The sequence below is a fragment of the Crocodylus porosus genome, unplaced genomic scaffold (genome assembly GCF_001723895.1).
Source record: "Crocodylus porosus isolate Cpor-Errol unplaced genomic scaffold, CroPor_comp1, whole genome shotgun sequence".
Lineage (NCBI taxonomy): Eukaryota > Metazoa > Chordata > Crocodylia > Crocodylidae > Crocodylus > Crocodylus porosus.
In genome coordinates, this window is record NW_017728931.1 from 13,821,148 (window position 1) to 13,846,680 (window position 25,533).

General features: G+C 43.9%; 1 protein-coding gene across 4 annotated transcripts in view; it reads right to left on the bottom strand.

The window, feature by feature from the left end:
- The window catches only part of CCDC91 (coiled-coil domain containing 91), a 340,351-nt gene that overhangs the window by 206,971 nt on the left and 107,847 nt on the right, over positions 1-25,533 (bottom strand). For all 4 annotated transcript variants that reach the window (XM_019544238.1, XM_019544237.1, XM_019544236.1 and 1 more), the window contains exon 7: positions 2,795-2,872. In XM_019544238.1, coding sequence (XP_019399783.1) covers positions 2,795-2,872 — 78 coding nt within the window. The remainder of the gene's footprint in view (positions 1-2,794; positions 2,873-25,533) is intronic.

Below are 25,533 nucleotides of genomic sequence, written 5' to 3' on the forward strand. Positions count from 1 at the left end.
AACTGAGGGAAGCACCCCAAGTTCTTGCAGTGCATTAAGTACCCTCAAGGACTACTAGAACTATGTTTCCTAGGGGGGACAGGATCAAGATCAGTCCAGAACCTGGGTGGTGGCACATTACCCCCAAGCTAACAGGTGTGCTCCAGCAAGGGGTTGGCCGGACATGAAGCACCCTCAGGGAAGTACTTGAAACCTAGAAGGTGATCAGGCGCAGTGAGGTGGGTGGCTCAATGCAGGAGTACCCCCTACCGGCTCACCACACCTAGTTCCATTTGAAAAAAAACCTCCCAAAAGTAGCACTTATTTGCCTCTTTAGGTGCTTAACTATCTTTAAACAAGTCTGGATGCTGTTGCTTTAAGAGTTCCTACTATCATAACTGAATTAAATTGTCAAATACAACATACAGAAAATTAACAAAAGCAAAATGAAAAAGAAGTTGTAATATGCAAAGGACTTGTATGCCTATACACTAAAAAATTTAAAAAATTCAGCTGCAACAATCAGTTGTTAGCTAGGACCAGTTAAGCAGACTTCACTGCATTTTTCAAAGTATATACCAAGATAAATCTATAGCTATAGCACTCAGTGATACAAACATGTTCATTAGTAATAGTATTAACATGTATTATGTTTCATAATTAAAAATATAAATATTAAGGGAGAATTTCTCTTCATACACAGCACACTCAGAAGATACAATCATATATTGCTTATATTTTACTTATTTCATTATACTGAATCTTCAATCTAATTAAGAAAATTCCTAGAGGATCTCTGCTTTTCATGAACTAAGTATACAGCAAAGGATAACACCTTTTTTTAGACATAAGACCGTGAGATGTGTTTATAGATACTCTGTGTAGCCACTACTGAATGCCCCAGAGCTGTGGACAGTGGGATCACTGGGATCCCCTACCCTGAGAGAGTTCGTAGTGTGGAGATGCCCTAAAGACAGACTGTCTGGAAGTCCTGATTCCACAGAAGGGAGCCTGGAAGAAGTCCTAAGAGTCCTGGTTAAGCCAGGGCTTCTCACTCCCAGTTTCACAGCTGCAATCCTGAAAGCTCTGACACAGCTAACTACCACAGATCCATAGGCCTTCTGAGCACCAGAAGGGAATGAGACACACTACACCACTGGATTTCACAGATACTGGCTGACTGAATGAGGATGGTGAGAATCAGGAAATAATGGGTTTCATTCCAAAGTCTGGTGAGGAGTGTATTTAAAATGGGTAAATGCCACTCTACCACTGTCTCTGAGCCTGACACCTTCCTATTCCAACCTTTTATCTTCACTCTGCTTCCCGTTTCTCATCCCTACAGCCAATACCTTGCCCAGTTAGTCCTAGGTCATTACCTTCCACTCCAGCTCTTAATCTGTAGTATCCTTGCTCAACCAGTTTCAGTTTTCCCACTGCAACCTACCTCCCTGTCATTTCTCTGTATTCTTTACTAGGGGTGCACCGATAGAGATTTTGGGGGCTGATACTGATAGCTGATATTTAAGGAGACATATTGGTGGATACCAATCCAATTTCTGATACAGCTGCCTCCAGCTGGTCAGTCTAGTGTGCTGGAAGGGGAGAGGGAAGGGAAGGGGCATGGTGGGGCAGATCAACACCCCTCCCAGTGAGGGAGGGGGTAGGGGCAGGCACTACACAGGCAGGCTGGGGTAGGGGGAGCCGTGGCTCATGGGGGGGGCAGTGTCCACTGCTGCTTGTACCCTGGGAGGCACGGGGAGGGAAGGAGTGTGCTCCCCAGATCTGTGAGGGGTGGGCTGAGAAGGACTGCAGCCAGGGCTGCATGGGGCTGTTCTCAGCAAGGGCTGGGCTCAGAGCAGGCACCGGCGGCAATGGCTGGATGCTGCATCCACCCCAAATTTTGCTGGTCCTCCACTCAATGCCCGACCTCCACCGAAGCATCAGGAAGAGTCAAGGCTGTGCTGGGCAGCTGGCAGCAGCAGCGCTGGGAGTAGAGTACTGGTGAAATTTGGAGTGGATGCAGTATCCTGCCAGTGCCCGCTCTAAACCCAGCCCCTGCTAAGAGCCCTGCACAGCCCCCACACCTTGATCCGGGGGGACACTCCCTTCCCTTCTGGGATGCAAGCAGCAGCAGGAGCTGCCCCCCCACACCTGTCCCCCCCACAGCTTCTCTCCTTATTCTAAACAGATTTCTTAGCCCCATCTACTTCTTCGCCTTGCCTCTGATTCAGACTTTGTTGTGGGTGTGTTTGGAGAAAATATCTTTCTCTATATTCCCTGAATGGCAACAAGGATAGAGGAATGGACAACAACAGTGCAAGGCAAGCATATTCCCTGCTCTGGGTTCCAATGCCTAGCTCCACATTCTGGTTTAGACCACCTAGGAGCAGCCACATTACAGAGAAAATGTGGATGTGCCACTGCAGTTCTTGGCTGGAATTGTTGAGTTGCTCTGTGAAGGTCACATGTCCACTATCTTATCAGCACTAAGAACTCCAATGCAGAGAGGCAGTAAAGTTCATAAAAGAAAAGACCATGATGATTTAACAAGGGAAATGCAATATTGTTCAATTTTGGAAAAGGTTGAGCCATTTTGCCTGAAACATTCCAAAAATGCAACCCAAGACACCTACCCAGGATGCAAATTTTCAGTGCAAATGGTTAAAGTTTGGCAAAACAATAATCATCTGAAAACTGTGTTTTATAATGGGAAATGCTGAACAACCTTAACATTGTATGTGCTCATTTACTGAAGTTTACAATATAGGTTATAACTAATGTACAACAAACACTGTCCTTGTGGCTCATTTACCTTGAATTCTTCCACAATAATACTCAGGGCTTCATGTCCAGCTTTCCTCATGTCTTCTAATTCATGCATATGTTTCTCCTGTAGAAAATAAATGTACCAAAGGTCATATAATAAGTACATGAACTTGATATAACAATATGAAATCAGATACAAGACTCCTAATAGGTCTTCCAGTACATTTGGTGAAGAAATCTTCCTAATCGTTCAGCAGTCTGTGAAGACCAGATTTAAAAGTCTCAAACAACTGGACTCCTCCTTTTTTCTTTAGATATCACGCATCTGTCTACCATCCCCAAGAAGCTGCCTAGAAAGTTCATTGCTAAGTTGTTCCTAATATTAAGTCTAAACTTCCCGTTTATTAATTTGATTTCGCTATTCCTTGTCTCACCTTAACTCGGAATTCTCTATTCTTTGTGTATACACCCCTTAGATTGTTTCCCTTTTATAATTATCATTTGCAGTAGTGGAAATCATTACTATTAATTACACCAAGATTTATTATGGAAGTACCTAACTTCTCACCTGAGATATGACTTTTTTCATCCCTTTACCATTTAGTAGGAGTTGAAAGTACTTAGCATCTCTCAGGATCAGATTTTGAAGCCTCTTCTCAAATCAGTCACTCAAATACTCAACCTGTTTTTGCTGTCTGTCTCTTAACTCATTTGAATTTATCAGTATCTTTCTAATAACGTGATGCTTAGAACCTAATAAAATATTTCAGGAATGGCTACGTTAGAACCATGTAGGAAGATTTTTTTCCTTTACATTTTGTCATAACATTTTTCTATATATCTTATTAGCAATGAATTCCCTGTAATATACAAAAAAATCCATTCAATTTATTGTCAACCCTAGAACTCTTAAAAGCACTACTTCTCTATTTTCTCCATACCAGTGGGTGCATCTACACATTCATTAAGGCGCAGTACTTACTGCACATTTATTTAGTACTTGATTATACAAGTACTAAATAAATGCATAGTAACTACGCGCATTCATAAATGTGCAGTAACTGAAGTTATTGCGCAGTAGTGCCAGCAACACCTTTTTAGTGATGCTGCTGCACAATAACCTAATAATACTGCACAGGAGCATATTAACACTGTTTGGGCTGTGACACGCTACTGAGCAGTATTATTAAGCTACTGTGTAGTTAGCATCTCATGTAGACATGCCCAGTATGTATACATGTATAACATGATCATATTTTTTGTGGATACATATTAGCTTTTTCTCTAAGTGAATCTCATTTTCTTGTAAAAGTTTCTAAATTCCCTAGTTCTTTTACTATTTCCCTGCACTAGGTAGGAGTTGGTCATATTCACTCCCAAATCACAAACATTCACAACTTTAGAAATTCATTGCTATTTACCTTAACCATTAATTAAAATGATAAAACCCAACCTAGCTCTGATCTGGCTTTGTTCAGCATTGCATATCTCTCCTCAACTCCATTTCTCCATCTTGTTCTTTAGTATGTTTGTTAATTTATTTTGTTAGTTTTCAGAAAACAGTGTTCTGGTTGCTGCTTTTCAGAAAATGTGTGTTTATTCAAGAAAATCAAAATTAAATTTTCAGTTTACATGCAAAAAAAGAATCAAATGTTTACATAGAAGTTTTACATCATTTGTATGCCCTTCATAAAAGGAAATGTTGCTGATTAAATTCATCCCTTTTAGGCTAGGGACAGACATTCTAAAAGCCTAAGCAGAATTGATTCAATATTTGCAGGTTAGTCTAACCTGGCTAGACTAAGTCACTTTGTGAAGCTGGGAGGAACTAGAGCAGTCCTCCCTTCCCTTCCACAGCACTGAGCTGAGCAGGGCAGGTGGGGTGTAACCAGGCCCCTGCAGGACACTCTGATTAGCCCAGCAGGGAACTGATAAGAGTGTTTATCACCCCTAATTCAGTGTTTATCACCCCATTAAGAAAACAACAGAGGACTTTACCAGGTACCTGTTGATTCTGCCTTTGTCACAGCACAGACCTGAACCAGCATGTGGTCTACTAGCTATTATACAGACACCTCTCAGCAGCACAAAGGAAAGGGGGGGGAATTCCTGCTTAGCAGGAAGTAGTGATGGGGAAGAGGGGAGCAACCCGCAAGTTTCTGGAGCTGCAGTCAGGGAGCAGAGGGGAGGGGTGACCCCTGCTGTGAAGCAGAGAGCCCTGCCCAGCCCAGAGAGCATGTTGGGATGCTGGGGGTGTCCGGTTTATCTTAAACCAGCAAGGGGTCTGGGACAGACATTGCATAAATTTGTTTGACCCAAATCATTTAAGTCTGATGCTACATTCAACCAGGTTTATCTCAAACTGATCTCAGCCATTTTCATACTGGTTTATTTGAACTGAACATCTGTTCTGTTACAGGTTTAAACCAGTTTCTGATAACTTAAACCAGTTTATATATAACATCTGTCTCTAGTCTTACTGAAGTGTCTTGTAATTTGAGTCTCCAATCCAGACATCTTGTTAGAACTTCATCTGGTTTTCAGGACTAAATAGCGACTAGAAGTATTTCATAAACAGAAGATCCATCCTTTTCCCTAAAATGTCCAACTTGATGCCAGGATACCCTCTGAATATAAAGTTATTACAATGACTGTACATACTCAAATATTTTAAATCGATTTGATAAGGTGATGAGAAAGCAGAAGTGAATGTGTCAGGCAGATGATACTGCAGTGAGTATGTGACAACATGTACTCTTTGATATATACTGGCTGCCTACTGCCTTCTAGGTGGAAGTCAAAGACTTGACCCTATCTTATAAAGCTCTAAAAGTTTTCATACCCATCTCCCAAAAATACAACCTGTTACCACATGCAACATACCACAGATACCATGAACAAAAACATTAAACCTCAAGCCCCCTTATTTTGAAAGGCCTGTTGGCATCTAAACATGGAGGCGAGCACTTTGTGAGATTTCTATAGCATAAAAATTAAATCCGGTTTAATACCTAGTTTCATTTGAAAAATAAAACAACAAAAAACAGCTCTCATTTGCCTCTTCAGGTGCTTAACTATTTCTAAACAAATCTGGACACCGGTGCATCTAAACAAATCTGGACACTGGTGCTTTAAGGGCTCCTACAATTACAATCCAGGCAGAAAACAAGAAATCAACAGGAAATTATAAATACATATAAAAATCTAATCCCTAGAGCTCAGGATATATTATTAATGCAACAGTTTTAGTAATAATTAAGTTCAGCCTATGGCAATGCAGTGCACTGTCTTCCTCAGCAAAACATTTCCCTAGTATAAAAATTAATATTTAACAGTACAGTACACGTACTGTTGTCTTGAAGCCAAATGACATAACAATTCAACCTGAATGCATTATTTAACAGAATTGCAACATATCCATTTTTTGATTTATTGAAACCATCTAGAGGTGCAACATATTTGAGTAGGTCATTTTTATTCTGCATACCTCCTGACCTAACTGTATGAGAAGTATTTTGATACTCCTAAAGGTAATTCATTGGCAAGATTTTTAGGGGCAATACAAAACCTGTCTTGAAAAAGAAGAATTGAAGGAGAAAGAGTTCATATGCAAAAGAGCAAGCTGCTTTTTAGATAGGGATTGCAACATCTGTTGCATCAGGGACGTCATGTCATGCAACACAAATGCATTGACACTGTAGGCAAACTCAGAAGTTATAAAAAAATAAATAAATCTGAGTTTGGCATCCTCTGAACTAGATAATTTTTCAGTACAAAAGAATATAATCCTGAATATGTAGAAAAAATACAGTACACAATTTAATAAGTAAAATGTTACATCTATTTTGTGATTTAAGTTAGGTGTGAAAAGGAAACAAAAAATGCAGGAAAAAATAATTTTCAAGTCAGTTTATCTTTGTTCATAGATAAGGAGGCAGGGAGTCAAAGACTGAGATCTTTTCTGTAACTACTCCAACACAAAATCATTGGAGGAACATACATTCAATGAACTCTACAGTATACATCTAGTTACACAAAAGATCATAGCCCTCAACATGTTACTTCCATATCTATGAGCACAAATATATTGACTTGAAAATACCATTTTTCTAAATAAATTAGATTAAAATGCATGAAACTTACACACACACACACAAATATAAATCAGAACAGGACGGAGAAAACCAATCTTTGTTTATCTATCAATCACCATTAGGGAACATCTTGGGGATATTACTTTATGATGTCATGCTTCCTCATTGACAGGAATGAAAGTAACTAACTATACAAAACAAAGCAAAATGACCACAAGGGACACCATCCAGAATGTTTTGTTCATAGTGAATTTTTCAAGCTGTACCTTAACCATACGTTCACATCTGCACTTACAAGTAAATGTTAAGTATGAACTCATAACTCAAGATTATGGGATCCTAATGCTCAGACCAAGCACAACTAGTAATATGAAAATGCATTTTACAGTATTTTCACAGGAAAAAAACTGCCTGGTAAAGTACTAGTAGTTTGCTTGTGAGCCAGTATATCTAGTAATCTTAATGTATATAATATGGAGAGTAGGGAAAAAGAAAGAGTATGAATACAAACAGAAAACGGACAAGATTAGGCAGAAGCTACAATGTGGACCACCTCCCAAATGCTATATCAAACGTTCTTTACATCAGGGTGTTAATGCTTAATAAAAGCTACACAATCTTGCCAGCTTGCAGATCTCTTCAGCCAACACTGACTTCTCAGTTCAAACTATTGTGACTTCTGTAAGGACCAGGGCACAAAGTTTGGCCTAATGGGTAGGCCACAAGGGAAGGCCAGAGACAAGAACTAGAATCCAAGGTACCTAAACAAAGGGGGAATTCCAGGAGCAGCATCCAAGTTATAGGCATCAAGGTTCGAGAGTCAGAGACCAAATTACCAACTCCAAAAGGGAAAACCAGGGGTAGAGTTCAAGACACAGGCCAAATTAGATTTCTGGGGTCTGAGACAAAGTTACTAAAGCCAAGGGGAATTTCCAAATAGCAAGAGTACAAAGGCAGAGCTGAGCAGGGTCAGAAGTCAAAAAACCAAGAGCACAGAATCCAGGAAGGCGTATCACAGCAGATCTACAAGTGAAATGGTTGGCTGGCCTGCAGTGTGGAGCTACAGGTGGACTTATATGGTGTGGGAGGGTTGCTATCCCCAGCAGCCAATCAGGAGATCCTACGTATTTTAACATATACTTAAATGCCAAAAGAAATCAAATGCTGTTCTTTTCAAGTGTGTTTGTGTATCCTTTTCTTTATTACGAGAGATGTAAGTGGTGGTGGTGGATCTCTTACCTGGCTGGCTAGAAAAGGGAGAGAAAAACTTGTCTGGACATTGAGACTCAGGGACTGGAAGCATGTAGTTGTCACATCAGTTGAGTGAGAACTGGCCGCAGCAGAGGTCAGGGACATACTTCACAAGTATCTCTTTCACTTTTCCTAGATCATCTTGACCAGGGGTTCCTAAACTGTGGTACGCGTACCCCTGAGGGTACGCAAGACATCTCTGGGGTACGCAGGAGAAGTTGTATACTGGCATTTTTTTCATTATAACAATTGGCATTTAAGGGGTTCAAATATCAACTGTCTGCTGATAAGGGTATGTGGGCAGCCGGTAAATGTAGAAGCAAGTACACAATAAGTAAAAGTTTAGGAACCTCTAATCGAGATGATTTCTTTCCAGCACCCACAGGGACCTGCTGGCTCTTTAGAAGATCCACTGTTTTGAGAACAGAGGCAAATTTCCCACTCCTTGTAACTGCAGCTAGGAGAACCTTGTATAGGAAGGGGAGAAAAATACCTATTTCTCTAATTTAAACAAGTCCCCTTCTTTTGTACCCAAGGGCAGAAAAGACAAGCATGCTTCCATGTGTTGTTACGGTCAGGATACCCTGCCTTGACAGTAAATATGGGAGTCGACAGTTCTTTAAGCCAATATGTTACCTTTAGTCAGGCTTCTACGAAGAAGTAAAACACTCCATACTGAGAACACAGAGAAGCAGAGAAAGCTAGAAGGACCACAGGAAAGAAACATTAGTAAGAGGAAGATACTAATGAATACTTCTTAAGAAAACTGAATGAAAGAAAAGGAAGTTGAATGGAAATGGGAACATCCTCTACTGTCCTGTACCACTAAACAGAAACCTGTGGTAACATCCTATTATGGCCCTCTTCCTGAGTTGCACCTACAATTACTTCCATCACAATTAATGAAGGAGCACAAATATGACAAATTAAGGCTATCAGACATACCAATGGAAGCAAGGAGTTTTCTGTCAACATATCTTTTGCATAACAATGATCAGACCACAAAACTGGGCCCAGCAATAATTTACAAATCCAGCCCTTAAGTGGGAAAACTAACATAAACAAATCCAAACATTAGGATGCTCTTACTAAATATGTGAATAAGTAACCTGTGCTACTGCGCTTCTGAAAAAGAGACACATTCTCCAAATGTTTTTGCTCTTGGGACCAGCCACAGGCTAAAACTGAAAAAATTCTCCATCTTCCATCATGAGGAAATGGCAATTGTTACTTGGAAAAATATTCAGAAAAGTAATATAGTTTCAGAATAGACAATCTACAGGCAGGGGAAAAAGTAGTAGCAGGGGAAAAATGAAATAATGGATGGCAAAATGACTGATCAAGATAGTCATCAAAATTCCCAGGGTATTCTGGGAATATAAAGTCATAGCAGCTGAAGGGGTCAGGTGTGATATAGCCAGGGCGCAGGGCACACCCGTGATGATGGGACAGCAGTGCTGGCATGAGCCTGTCACAGGAGTCAACTAATATATTATTATATTTTTTTTTTTTTAACATAAAACAGCAATCATAAAGAATTCCTCAAGAACTACAGCATCAAGCCCATACTATACCTGAGACACACAGATGACATCTTCATCATTTGGACAGAAACCCTGCAGTCTCTGACTGATTTCCACCAAAAATTTAATAATCACCACCCCTCCATCAGACTATCGCTAAAAAGAACACCAACATTTCCTTTTTTGGACACCATGATCAATATCCAAAATGGTAAAATACAAGCCACCATATACAAGAAACTCACAAGCCAGCATACATATCTGCACAGAATCAGTGATCACCCTAAACACACCAAGAAAACTGTAATTTACACTCAGCCTCTCTGATACCACCACATTTGCACCAAGGAAAATACCCATGGATCGCCACCTCATAAAACACAAAAGGGCTTTCCCCAACAAGGGCACTCCTCAAGAGACAAAGATCATACTTTTGAAAGAGCCTCCCGGATATCACGTGAAGATTTCCTGCAGTACAAAAATAAAATCCCCATGAATCACACACCATTAGTTATGACATACCATCCTTTCCTCCAACCAATACGGATAATCCTCAAACAACTGCAACCCATATTAGAAGAACACCAATTCTTAAAGACATCTTTCCAGAACCACGCATTCTACCCTTTTCACAAGCACCAAACTTCGCCAACCTCATCACCAGAAGCAAACTCCCTAAGACCCAAGCCACACCAAATGAATCCAAACCATGCCAGAACAAGAAATGCCAAACCTGCCAACACATCTCTACGACTCTCACAATACCCACACCCCACAACAGAACCATCATCCTTCCTGGATCTTACACCTGCACCTCCAGATATATTATGTATCTCATCCAGTGCACAAACTACCCTAATGGAAAATATGTAGGAGAATCCAAACAACTGTGAACCAGAATGAACACACACCAAAAATCCATTAAAGACAAAAATATCCAATTACCTCTGGGTACACACTTCTCACAAGACAATCACTCCCTTTCTGAGCTCTCAGATCTAATCCTCAAAAGGGTACTTACAAAACACCTTTTGTAGACAAGCCTACAAACTTACTTCTTACATCTACTGAACACAAAAAATCATGGACTCAATAAAGACACTGGATTTATGACACATTACAAGCTGCCTAACATCTGGTTCACAAGTACCTGCCTAAACTTACCATTTACATTTTCCCCCACTTCCTCCCCTCCCCTCCTTCTCTACCTTTGTCTTCCTAATTTCCAATTATTTACTTTTTCATAGACTGCCTCTTTTCTACCTTTGAGATGTCAAAACTACAGCAGTCTACCTTGCTGCCTTTGGCATTCCTTCAACCATTTTTCCCCCTTTGTTCGCCCCCTCCCTTCTCTACCCATTGTTTTTCTCATTTCCACCTATTTACATTCTCACTGACCTGCTGTCACACTTTTAGCTTCTTCCATTCCTTGGAGATCTCAGAACAGCAGCAAAGTATCCCTATGCCTGAAGAAATGTATTTGTTCCCAAAAACTTGTGCCACGGAGCACTCAGGTGCCCTGTGCCTAAGAGCAGAAAACAGCTCGGAGACACCCCTAGTGGCAAGAAGGGGGAAGCCCAGCTGCCATTTACCAGAGCAGCCAGAGTAACAGGTGCTGGTTGCCAGGACAACCGCTGGGGAGCCAGCTGACAGAAAGGGGCATTATAAGCCCAGGCAGGAGGTCAGGAGGGCAGTTCCCCTCTGGCGAGGAAGGGAGGAGCAGCTCGGCTAGTACAGACAGATGGGAGAACTCTGACCTTGTGAGCATCCCCTGGTCGCTGCTGCGGTTGAAGTGTTGTTCCTGGAAAGGATCGAATGTTGTTTGGCTGGACGGCTTAGTTTTTTTATGTTATAGCCCAGGGGCTCTGTGTTTTTGTGTTTGCTGTTTTAACTGGAGGGCCGGGTGAGGCTATTAGGGGTTGGAGGAGTCCTCAAAGGGGCTCCACGGTAGCATGGGGACCCTGATGCCAGAGACGGCGCAGCATTTTGGGGTGCACTGACCCCAGCCCCAGAGCAAGGGGGGGCAGCGCGGCATCCCAGAGCAAGGGGGGGCAGCGTGGCGCCCCAAGGATGTAAAGGAGAGGGCCCAGTTACAACAGGGTCCAGGTCAAAACCACGTCAGTACCATCTGCGAGGCTTGGGCTGCGGTGTAAGGGAGGAAAAGGAGCCGCATATAGAGCCCCCTGGCACTTGGGCACATAAAGTGGGGCAGCCTCCCACTAAACCAATTAAGATCAAGGCATGGCAGGAAAGTAAGCAGGTGGTTGGCCCATAACAGGAAGGCGGAGTCACCACTAGAAAGGCTGCAGTAGCGATACTCCTGTTACACTTGCAAATAACTGTTCCAACTACTCAGTTGGTCTAATAAAAGATATCACGTTTATCCAAAGAACCTTGCCTGCCAATCATAAAAAATGAATTAAAAGGCACTGAACACACACTAAAACCACACAAATAAAATATTAAACCAAATCAACATGCTTGACCTACAAACTCAATACATGATTTGGTAATGGCTGGGAAGAGACTGGTGCTGCCTTATAGAATGATATAAAGCTGCATGTCTGAGCTAGTGCTGACATTATTCTATAAGGCTATACTATTCCATAGTTAAATGCAAACTGGAAAGAGCTGCTTTAGAAAGAGATACTCTCTCATCCTTCTCTACTACACAACTGCTTCAGAAGCACACCTGAACACAACTGAATTAATTAATGTTCATATTATTCTTTCATCTCACTTGGACTCAAATCCAAGCAACTATTTTGCCCAAGAGTACATCATTGTCAGCTTTTGCCTCAGCAGTTAATATTAAAAACACCCTACACTTAGAAATGCTGAGCATCCTTGTTTTACCAAGGCTTCATATCATGGAAACAACTACATATCAAAAACATACAACTCCATATATTAAAAAACATAAATCAACTTCCCACAAAAAACAAACCCTTCCAGAAATCTTTTTCTTCATACAGAGCCCCATGAAAAATTGTTACCTCAGTAACCATCTGAATCTCTGGACCCCTCCCATCAGTCTTCTCTGTTGGTTTTGGGTGCAGATAGAACTGCAGCTCCCTACTGTAACTGAAAACACTTTTCAGGAAGTGTTCTGAGTTATAATGATCCCCCAGACCAAACAGAAGTTCACTGTTGGTTCCACAGGTGAGGGGAAACTAGCTGCTGGCTGCAACTGGTTTCCCCTAGCAACAGCCTTTCCTCTTTCCCAGCCTATTCCTGTTTTCATAATAGGAGGTGGGAAAGGGAGGAGAGGGAGCTCATTTCAGAGGTTCCCCAGCCAACGCTAAAGGGTGGGTTGGGTGAATTGCAGCACCCCCCCCACCGCATCTCAGGGGGCTCCAATGCACCTTACCCACCTTCCAGTGGCAGCTGAAAAAACTGCAGACTGAACTCCCTCCGCTCCCTTCCCCCCCCCATTCTGAAAACAGCAACAGGCTAGGAGGCAATGCAGACACAAGTTACAGAAGATGCTCCATTTTGAAATGTCTTCATCTGACCCATCATTCAATGAGGGTTCAGATTTTGTTCTCATCTGCCATTTTTAAATGGTCTGCAGCCATGCATTTGTGTTTGGTCACGGCCACAGACCTCTTTCTGGCCAGATTGGGCAAAAGTTGTCACTGCTGTCTGCACTGCTGTCTTACTAAAACAAGTGTGTCCAGTTCTTTTTTCCTCTACCACTTCTCTGCCTCTTCCTCTTGATCTCTTCCTTGTCCCAATCAATGAAACATTTGAGTTCATGCAGCCCTACTCTCAGTGAAAGCCAACCCCTTAAACACCCAGGGGTTTCTTACTTTCCATAAATTAGATTTAACACATGCTAATAAAGTCCTTAATAATGTTAACTCAGGTCCCTTTGGTATGCATCCATATAGCACCATCTCCTGCACTAATAACAGCTTTATTCTGGTGACACTCAGTAGTGGACCCTTTGCCTATGTACACGCCAAAAACACGTCCCACCATTTCTTCTTTCCTGCACCTCTCCCTTTAGCACCTTGATGAGCTAATCAAGCCACATCTGTGTTGCACTTCTCTCACCAGCATGGTATTTCTTACAACCATCAATGCTAGGTCAACATGTTCATATGTTAGTTGTTTACCTGCCACCACTCCCCACAACTTCTTCACTTGTCCTTCTGTGAAGTTTCCCACTGACACAATCCTGTCCGTCTCCGTTACCGCTTTCATCAATTTCTTACAATTTTTCTTGAATTCCAGCCCTACCTTCCCAATTAAATACTTCTGTATGAATCTTTCCATCCTGATAATGAATCAGTGGTTGCCATGCCCATGGACTCTTTGAAGATATCTGATATACACTCCATTTCATAAAAATTGCAGCTGCATGAAATCAGGTAATACGTGCTTTCTCTTCTCCCTCTGTTACCACCTTGCATATCGTGCTTATATATTTTGCAAAGATAAACGATTGCAAATTCATCAGCCCCCATGTCCCCATCTCTCTTGCTTTGTACAGTTCAGCTCCGCTTGCTTTTTTAGCATCCCAGGAGAACATACATATTTCCTTCTGTGTTTTTGCTATCTGCTGCCATGTGATGGGAATACAATTCCTGTATATAGAATAAAATAATCAACAGTAGCACAGCCTTACATGCTGCCACTTTTCCACTGGAAAGGGAGAGGGAGGGGAGCCTCAGCATCCCACCTCCAGGGTGCTGACATGTTCAAATCTGACACCCAAGAGAGAGCCTTCAGAATGAAGCTTGCCCTTGACTCTGACAACAGCCCTAGGATTGGTAGACATATAGAACTGCTTGATGGTTTGTATTGTTTCTTTTCTGTTATTACTGTGTAACAATATATTTGCCTATTACTGAATGGAAAGATTGTGGTCGGTCTGAGGGTTGGGTGCCACCCCCCTGGGAACAAGGCATCTGGTCCTAAATCCAGAGCCAACAGTATTAGCACCCTTTCTATTGAAAGTCTCTCTCTAACCGCTACATTTATATAATGTGTATAGTACATATTTTACCTCTTCCCCTCCCACTGTCTTTACTCTGTTTATGACCTTGTCTTTTCTTATTCTTTGTGCTAACAGTTCCATGCCACACACTAATAGCAGTATTGACAGGGGGTACCCGTGTCTCACCCCTGTATTGATTCTGAAGGCCCACTTATGTGCCTATTCATTTGGACCTGACTCTCTGCTTCTCTACACAATAACCTTATCCAACATAAACATTTCTCTGGAAATCCTATTTTTCCCAACATCTCAGATATTGTAATCATAATCCACCCTGTCATATAGTTTTTAAAATATAGGTTTGCTATAACTGTGTTTGTTTCCTCTCTTGGATGTGGAACAGTGTAGCTCTGATCACTCTTATTACTTCAGAGATCCTTCTACCTGGTTCTGCACATACCTGGTCCTCATGTATTATCTTCTTGAGGCTCTTCCTCATCCTCAAAGCCAGCATCTAGGCCATTAACTTGCAATGTATATTAAGGAGTGTATTCAGTAGGGGTGTGCAAAACAGGTCGTATTCAATTCAGATTCAGCCCGAATCAGGGGACAGTGATTTGATTCGTTGATTCAGATCATTGTCCCAGTTCGATTCAGCTGAATCTGAAGATTCAATGCTGATTTGGAGAATCAGCAACTCAGCCATAGACACAGCTTTAAATATTTTTTCTACACACCTCAAGGTACCAGGCATGGCTCATGAACACTGAGATGGTGGGGCAGATGAAGCATCCCACAGGAGTTCAAAGGGGCGGCCCCCACATGCTCAGCAGTGGACCCAAAAGTGGACCGGAAGTACTTCTCCTGCCCCCCCTCTGCTCAGCGATCAGCGTGACCCAGGACACACCAGTCACCAAGTTGGGGGATGGGAGGGGGATTCCCCATGTGCTGCATGGTGGACCCAGAAGTGGACTGGAAATACTGGTCCACCTGAGGTATGCAAAAAAAACCTTTTAAAGCTGTGTCTATGTCTGAATCATCGGATCTCTCCAAATCAATTCAGAGGGCTCCAATTCAATTCGGAGAGATTAAAGGGTTTCCTGATTCTATTTGGATTTGGAGATTCAGCTGCCAAATCAAGCCAAATCTTCACCAAATTGAATCAGCGACTAAAGCTGCACACAGCCCTAGTAATCAGTCTCCAGTTTTTCAGGGGTTCCTTCTTCCCTTTCTTGAAGAGTAAGATCACAAGCTTCTCGTAAAATCCTTCCCAGCCTCTCCTGTTTACACTACTTCCTCAAACACCTCAACTATATCCCTCCCTACCCATGCTCAAAACTTCTAGTAAAATTCCATAGGCAGTCTGTCTACTCCTAATGATTTCCCTCTTTGAAAGCTTTTTAAGCACTCCTCCACTTCCTTAAACTATCTGTTCTTTCATCTTCTTTGCCTCTGCTGCCTCTATTTTCTCTTCAATCTCTTCCAAGAAATCCTTCATCGTCATCTTCTTGATTCCTCCTCCTGGAGGAGCTCTTCGTAATATCTTCTTGTTACCACCAACACCTTTTTCCACCTTCACTCTGGTTGAAAAGTACCTGGACCACATTTTGTTTTCTTCCACCCACTGCATTTGTGCTAAGAACACTTTCTGTCTGGTCTTTCTTTTAAACCAGGTTTCAGACTCTTGCTTTGTGCTGTCCTCATACTTGTCTTCCATCTGTGGGTTCCTTTAGCAGTTCCTGCATCTTTATTTGCAGCTCTCTTACCTCTTTTGTTCCTTTTCCAGCATGTTTTCAACCTTCTTTCCTGAGGAACTCTCCTTTCCTATTCTTTACCATCATGGACCATTCTCTGGTACTCTTAAAATATTTATTCAGTGTTTGCCACCTTTCATATGGTCTTGTGTATGCCTGACATATCCCTTCACCTTGTAATAGCCACATATTTAACTTCCACAGTCCCTTTCCTCTCATGGGGCTCTTACCAAGACTCATTTCTACCTTCAGCATCCACTGATCACTAAAAGCCACATGTATGGTTTCTTTCTTCCTTATCCCTCTTTGTTTTGATACAAACACAAAGTCAGTTCTTGATTGTTACTTTTCACTGAGGTCTGCTCTGATGAAAACTTTCTCCCCTGCCCACATATCCCTTAGCAACTTTTCTTTTATTATATTTGTTAACAGCCTGGATGAGTTGTCCAAAGCTTCATTTCCTCCTTCCACTATTTTGTCACCCACTTCAATTATACAATTGAAATCTTCTGCAATTACAAGTAGTCTCCCTCCAAACATGTAAATCACTACCTTTCTAAGAAATGCATTCCTTCCCCTTCTCTTAGGTGGTGCATACACATTGAAAATTACTAATTATGGTCCCCTGACTGATAGTATTCCTTTCAATCTGCCACTGATTACTTCTACCTGCTTTGCTCTCAGCTTTGGGTTCTTGAATAATATTGCTACCCCTGCTGCCTTGCTCTCATTTGTCCCTGACCACCAAGATGGTTCCCATCAATACCTTTTCTCAAAGCATGTATAATTCCTCTCCCCCGATATACCACATCCCTGTAGGCAGATTATGAATCTTACTGGTTTAACACTAGTTCAATCTGTTCCCATCTTTGCCTTGTTAAGATAATCCTGATGTTAAGGAAAACTATCGTCAATGTCATTTCTGCTTGTTTTAAAATGAGAGCACTTGTCCCTTTAAGGTTTTCATCCATGCCTTTTTTGAGCTGAGTGCACCTGTCCCTTTAAAGCTGGTATGTGCTACTGCTTAGAATGGTTGACTCCACCCTCCTTCCTGACTTAGATTCATGTAGCCATTGCAAATTGTTTTCACATTTGAGAAGGCTTCCATGTTACTACTTCTCTGCTGCTTCCCATCTTCTCGTCTCTACTCCATGCTAGTCCAGGTCCTCTACTGCTCCCCCAATTTTTGCTGTTCCTCATCGGGTCTGAATATATTTGGCAACAGCTTTGGGGCATCTATGATACAAGTGTCCCTCACCCTTACAAATGGTGCATTTTACCAACTCCTGGCACTCTGCTGCCTTAAGCACACTGTGGGGACAATGTGCAGACAGGTGTCCCACCTTTCCACATTTGCTGTACTATTTCGGTTGCCTGTGGAATGTTATAAAACCCTAGTGTGCCTCCAATCTGGATCACAGATAGAAGGTGCAGCACCCCACCTGGGCTCCATTTGTCTGCTTGTAACCCTATTTGTGCCTTCCAAGACCCCATCCAGATACTATATTTCTCCCTTACTTTCTCTACCAACTTTATCCTTTGGATGTTTTTTTCTATCCATCTTTCCATGTCTTCTGTGTTTAGTAAATCCATGTACATTTGAACTATAATCACTCTTTCTCTTGATTTTTTCCCTATGAACTTTATGCCTCTTAATTCCTCCCTCCTACATTTCTTTGCATAGTTTTTCCAAAAGTTCTAATACCCTTCCCAGTAAGTCAATTCCCATGTCTTTCAGTTTTACAAAGCAATCAGACTTGTGAGATGCTCCACCTGCACCTCCAAAATTTCAAACAGGACCTTTTCCAGGAAATCATAGCTGTTCATCACTAATCCTGTCCACCTCCCATCACCAATTAAAGTTGCCTTTATCTGCAGCCTCCACCCCTCTTTAGTTTCTCTCAGTGCCTCTTCCATGTTTTCCCAATGTACCACTCCTGGTGGGTCAGCCTGCTGTCGTGCTCCCCAATCCTCTGCTTTTCCTGCTGCTCTGGCATTGTCTCCCACTCTCATCTGCTCCTGTCTTCCTTCTGGCATCATCAGTCTCATCATTGTTCCTGCTATCATCTTCTTTCTTCCTCTTCTTGAGCTTCATCCACAAGCCATCTCCCTCCAGATCTTCATTTCTGCTCTTCAACTCTTTTTCCACCTCATACTTACTTGGCACCACAGCCACTGTTTTGAGCTTCAAGTCTCTGTCCTCCAGTCTTTACACCCAGTTTATCAATCTCTTGCTCTGCCTTTAAGACATTGATCAGGCTTTCAATACTGATGGGAACCTTTTTGTTTTGTTTTTTTGTCACATTTTATTAGAAAACAGACAATATCAAACAGATTTAAAAAAGGACCCCAACTGAGGCCTCACAAAGAGAATACAAATACAATTTCAAGAAAATACATAATACTCACATGATAAACGACGTCTCATTCACTTTGCTTAAAACTGCAGTGTTATCCAGTGAACATCTTACCCTTGCTTCTTATATAAATACAGGTTCACGCATTGATACATAACACAAAGGTACTGACAAAGACCTCACCCACTCTTTCTGACAACAAAAGCTCTCCCTTAGTTTATCCTATACCTATACGGGACTGCAACAGCCCCCTGAAGTCCAGCCCTTGCCAGAATTCTGTATCCCCTCCTTCTGGCCCATTCCTTCCTCTACCTCTATACAAATGTAGCTTGTGCATTGCTAACTGCAAACACTCTGATGTTGAAAAGCACAAGCCCTTTAGTGCCAACAGGGAATGTGCTTTTCATAGTGCTACCTTGGTGCATGTGATAAAGACCCTTCACATCCCATGACCCATAGAGAACATTTTTGATAGTGATCCCTGTTCCCCTTCTGTCTCCTTCAAATAGGCGGCTATCTTCCTCCACATCTTTTGTGCATAAAAACAGTCCCACAAGGCATGTGCCACCAACTCAGGCTCATCACAGAATTCTCTTGGGGAACCGTGAAAGTCTCCATCGATTCAGTACCTGTCGCACTGGCAGTGCATTTCGCACAGCCCTCCATGCCAGCTCCTTGTGCTCCCCTTTCCATGCCTTCCTCACCAACCCTTTCCCACCAACCCTTTCCACACCCTGCTGACTTGCTCCGTTCTCAAATCCCCGACATCTGACATCCTCTGCTTCCCCCTCATGAACTTAAGGACTTTCCTGGCATCCGCCAGCCCTTCAATCCCTAACCCCACCAAGCCCTCCCTTGCAACAAAGGATCCAAGGTGCGCATAAGGGAGCGACATCTGCCAAGCCCACACCCCCTGCCACCCACTCCCAAACAGTCCCAGACTTTGTAGGAGTCTTCCTCCCCCAGAAAACACCAAAGCTGGAAACCATCCCCAATGCACCCCACGCTTCCCTCACCACCATCTTCAAAAAGTGCACATAAACAAAGACCTCTATGTTGAGGAGACCCCATCCCCCCAGCCCTTCTTCCTTACATAACTGTCTTGGCCACCTGGACCCGCCGGGCCTGTAGCCAGGACGGGGGGTACACCATCGCCGTGTACAAGATCATCTGCAACAGGCACTGTTTGATCACTTGCACCTTACTGCTTGATGATAAACCCTGTGTGCCCCACAACCCCACTATCTGGTTTACTCTTCCCTCCAACACTTCCAGCCCGTTTCCCTTTCCCCTGGGTATCCATCCACACGCCTAGTATTTTCAGTTCCTCCCTTTCCACCTTCAATCCAAATTTCCCCAAATCCCAATTCCCAACCACCAGGACTACACTCTTGCTCTGGATAGCTCCCCAAACTCACTGGCATGCTTCACCACTCTTCCTAGGGACACCTCGTCCTGAACCACGCACATCACGTCATCCATGTACAGGAGGGCTTTTAATTCCCTGTCCCGCGGCACTCAAACTCCGCTGATCACCCTATCACTCCTGATCCGCTGAGCCAGAGGCTCAATGGCACAAAGAGTCCCGGCGACAGTGGACACCCTTGTCTCACCCCTGAGTCCACTGCAAAGGCTTCTCCCAGGAAGCCCCTCACCAGCACCCTGCTCGTTGCCCTCCGGTAGAGTGCCCACACCCACTCCACAAATTCCCCCAGCATCACCATCCCTGCCAGAACCCGACACAGAAACTTGTGCCCAATGCTGTCGTACGCCTTTTGCAGGTCGAGACTCACCACTATCGTGTTCTACTTCCAGTCAGCAATGTACGACACCATATCCCGTAGTATCCAGTGTGCTTGTGTCGTCTGCTGCCCCCCCGCCACGCACATTTGTTCCCCACCCAGCACCTGCGGTAACACCTCCCCCATCCTTGCTGCTAGGATCTTGGAGAATAATTTATAATCAGAATTCAGCAGGGTGATAGAGCCTCCCGTTCTTAATGTGCTCCCATCCCCTTTTCTTGTAGATCGAGACCACGACTCCCTGGACAAAGCCCTCCCCTACCCGACCCGACCCCAATCCATAATTTCCTTAAACAGGGCCAAGAGATTCCCCTTCACTAAGTCTCAAAACTTCCCATAAAATTCCACCAGGATCCCGTCACCTCCCAGGGTCTTCTTTAATGGCATTGTCCTCAAGACCCCCAGCATCTCGGTTTCTGTCAATTCCTTTATCAGCCCTTCCATCCCTTCTTCCCCCACTTCTGCTTTCAAACTCTCCACCAGTCCCTTCAGTTGTTCCTGCCTCACCGCTTTCCTACGAAACAAACCCCCGTAAAACCTAGTCACCTCTCACAATACCCCATCCACGTCCTCTACCCTCCCTCCATCGACCGTGCAGACTGCCCCCATCACCCGCTTCTTCCTGCTCACCCGCAAGGCGAAAAACCTGCCCCATTCCTCCCCCTCATCCACCCACACTGCCTTGGCCGGAACATCTGTTCTTTCATCCGGAACCAATTTTGCACTCCCTCGCTCTCTCCCTCTCTCGCTCTTTCCCATTCTCCCTTCACCGCTGCCCCCTTCTTCAACTCTTTCCACACTCTTTGAACTTCCCCTTGTAAGCGTGCTAGCTCCTTCTTCCTCTGCTGCGTCCGCTTCCTCCCCACACCAGTGAACCACTCCCACACACGCCTCTTGATTTCTACCCACCAGTCCCACCATGTTAGGAAAAAGGGCTACAAAGTTTGCCACTGGCGATACGCCCTTTGAAAGGCAACGCATTCCTGTGGGTTGTCCAATAAGGACACATTTAATTTCCAAACCCCTCTCCCCTGTTTAAGTCCTTCCCCCGATGCCCACCTCCACCCACAGGACACGATGATCCGAAAAGCTGACGTCTATCAGTCACTTGCTGCGGATTGCCAACCCCTCTGACACCAACACAAAATCGATCCTCGATTGCCCCCACCCACCTGGATCCACTCTAGTAAAAACTCCTGTCCCTCCCCAAATGTCCTGGAGCCCCATATCTTTAATCCACTCCCACAGCCACTTCCCCGTACTATCCGTCCCCACTCCCTGCCCTATCCCAATCAGCCCACCCTCTTCAATGATGCAATTAAAATCCTCCATCACAATTCGTGGTCCTCCACCCGTCACACACATCCCCATTTCGCGGAAGAAGCGCACCCTCTCCGTTCTCTCGGCTGGGGCATAGATATTGTATAAAGTCACCTCCACGCCCTCCACCTCAACCACTGCCTTTTGCAGTCACCCTTCTTCCAGGACCTGCTGGTCTTTAATGTTCAAACGACCCTCCCTTGCCAGGAACCCCACTCCTGCAGCTTTATTCTCATTTGAACCCCCCCGCACCATGATGGTCCCACCTCCCAGTGCTTCTCCAAATTCTATAATTTCTCTCCCAGGGAATCCCGCACTCCTGCAAGCCCAACACCTGCGTGTCCAGGCCTTGTAAGGTTGTATACATTGAATCCCATCTCTGCCTCCCGTATAAACTTGTTACATTTAAGGATGCTATGGTCAATGCCATCAAGGCTGTTTTCCAGAGAGAAATATGCCTCATAAGTCATCCGTACCGCTACTGGGTTCTGAGGTGTCTTCCCCCACTTTCCGCATCCCCATAGCCCTAGCCAAATGTTCAATCATGGTCAGGCTCAGAAAGCCATAACTTTCTGCCCTTTCAGATTCCTCAGCCTCTCGTCCCTCCACAGGCAGCTCCCCGCTCTTCCCCTCTGTCTTTTTCCAGTGCAGTCCCTTCTGTCTCATGGACCATTCCCCCTTCCTTCTCTATTCTCTTTTTCTTTGGTTTAATCCTCTGTTTCTTCTTTCTTTTCGCAGGGGAAGGCTCTTTCCCCTTATCCCCAAACAGATCCAAGTCCATGCCTGCCGAGTCAGATTCTTGTGCCCCTTCTTCTGCTGCCTCACTCTGCTCCTCCTCCATCTGTTCCTCTCCTCCCGACTCAAAGAGCTGGTTAGCTGCCTCAATCACGTCGTCTCTCTGCTCCACTTCTGGTGTTTCCTCCACTATGAAGGTGTCCATATCCAAGTTGCTGGACTCCGCATCGTCTGGATCTTCTTTATTCCTCTCCTCTGCTGCGTGCGACTCTCGTGCTTTGTTCGCGTAGGACAGGGGGCACCAGCGTTGCAGGTGCCCCTCACCTCCACAAACGGTGCACTCCATTTCCTGTTTGCAGGCTTTGACCCGGTACCCCATGCCACCACACCTGTAGTAAACCGTCAGGCTACAGAAGGCCGCGAGGTGCCTCTCCAAGCCACACCTGCTACACAGTTTCGGCTGGCCATGATAGGTCACGTACTCGCAGTGGGGCCCTATGGACACTACAGAGGGCAGGTGTCTCACCCCACCGGGGTGTCTCGGGTCTTTGTGCAAGATGACTCTGGCTCTTCATGCCCCGGTCCAGATCCTGCTGGATATCGAGGATCTTTGCGACCCGCCCCTCCAGCCACCTTCTCACATCTGCATACTCTAGGTCATCTGAATACATTTTAAAGTATAAAACTCTCTCCCATGCCTTCTGGCCAGCTTCAAAATGCAGACCCCGCAAGTCCCCCTTGTCTGCCACTTCTGCGTACCGGGCCCAGAAGGCTGAGTACACTTCTCGCCTCCAGAAGGTGATATTCCAGTGGCGGAAATTATCAAAAGCCACCACGCAACTTAAAACTTTGGGGTTCACATGCAAGTCCTCGACAAGCACCCTGGTCATAAAGTCTGCTCTCAGCATGGTTGTTTTCCCCTTTACCCCTTCTGGGGTCAGAATGGCTTTCACATGCAGCTTCACTGTTCTTCGCAGGTCTCCTTCTTCCCACAAACAATAGGAAGGTTCTGGGGCCTTTCGCGCGGATTTACTGCTCTCTGCAGAGCTCCGCCTCTCTTCCTGCAGCGGGACTGCCCCCTCTCTAGAACCTTCTCGCCCAGCAATATCACGACTCTTCTTCCTCTCTGAAAACACTACCTTGCCTCCTCAGCCCACCGTGGACCAAGCCCCGACCTCCTCTTCCTCCTCAGTAACACCATCAGAAAGCTCGCCAAAAGCACTCTTCATGGCAGCTCTCAGGATCTTGTATGGACAGGCAAGCAGCTCATCTTCTTCAAGAATCAAAGCTCGCTTCTTCACTGCCTCCTCCAGTAATCTAGCCTCTTCCTTCTGCTCCACTACCTCCATCACTCCAACAATTAACCTGGGAGAACCTCCTTCTGGATCCTTTTTTTTTTTTTTTTCTGTTTTTTTGCACCGGTCCTGGAAGCACTGTAACACCAGGTCAATGCATGGAGTGGATGGAGCACGCTCCGGTTCTGGATCCTACCACAAGGTAAGGTTACTGCACCCATCTGAATAAGATATATAGCAGAGCCCACTGCACGCAGCCCCCCTCAACACCAACTCTTTCAAGTCATGGTAAGTCAATACACAGAATACATTTCCACTTCCTCTTCATTCCCACAGTTGAGCTCTACCTTTCTTTCCCACTTCCAATTATTCTTCTTTCTTCACCAGCCTTAAATACTTAACAAACAACACCAAATAGGGTCCCAAGGAGTTCACTCAGAATCCCTCTGTCGCTCCCTCTCTCAGTCAATCGCATGTGATTAGTGTAGCCCCACCATCCATGAAGTAGATCAAGACCAGGCAACCATGTGCCTCATCTACATATACATTTTTGGAGGATTCCAGGATTCACAACAAGGACACTCGGTTCCACTTATGAGTGGAAGACTAATGAGCAAATTGATCCTCTGTAGGGGATATCTGGAATACATACATACTGAGCAGTGCTGAGCTGTGGGGTCATCATGGCTTGTAATGCTGTTGACTCTGCTGGGGCCCAGCCCAATGAACTATATGGTAAGTAATGAGCCTTTTGGCTTTGGACTAATACCATGCATAGTTTGTACTATACAAAAGTAAGAGCCAAAGCCCTCCTTAAAAGTGTGTTTCTGGATTACCTGTGCTAAAACTTGCAGCAGTTTCAAAAAGGTAAAATGCATCAATTCTGGATGAATTAAGTCTATGAGTACCCATAGTACTAGGTCAGTAGTTATCCTTCACCTCCATGTGCTCAGGAAGAGTGGGGTATGACAGTGAGGGGGGACGGGAAGGGGAAAGGGCTTCAGAGGGAAGAAATGGGGGGGGAGGGACAGATGGCAAGGGGGCGACCTAACTCTCCCAGATTTATTTTCCCTGCTGTCCCAGTGACAGGAACAACAAATTCAAAGCAAATCTCCAGTAATTATATTCTATACCTTGGAAATTACAACAAATGTATAAATTTTCCATATAATTATGGGGGGCGGGAAATCTTATATTCAAGGTCATATTGTATGCAAGTAAATATGGTAATTTTTCTATCACCTGTCCCAGTGTAGTGCACTGGAGTTAAATCAGCATAAAACTGATGCAAGTGTGAGGGGAATAAACCATAATGACTAATAAACATTTACACTAGAGTGTGCTATTGTATATCAGATAGTTTATATTAATAAAAACTGTGACCTAAGAATGTACATTTTATTTAAAAAGCTAAAACATAGAGGTGTCTTCAGGTAAACAAGCTACTAAAAATCAGTTCCACTTTCATCCAGTTACCAAAATACTAATAAAAGATTAAACAGACCCCTGAAAATAAAGTGACAGACATACTGATAAAAAGCGACAAAGATGCAAATATCAGCTATGCTTCTTCATGTAATTAACAGAAATTGTAGTCTTCATACTGATCAATAAGCTCACAAGACAGGTTCTTGCAGTCTCTCTTCTTATAATACTAATGATTCTTCTAGCTATTAATAAAAACTGAAGGGATTTCTAATTACATCCAT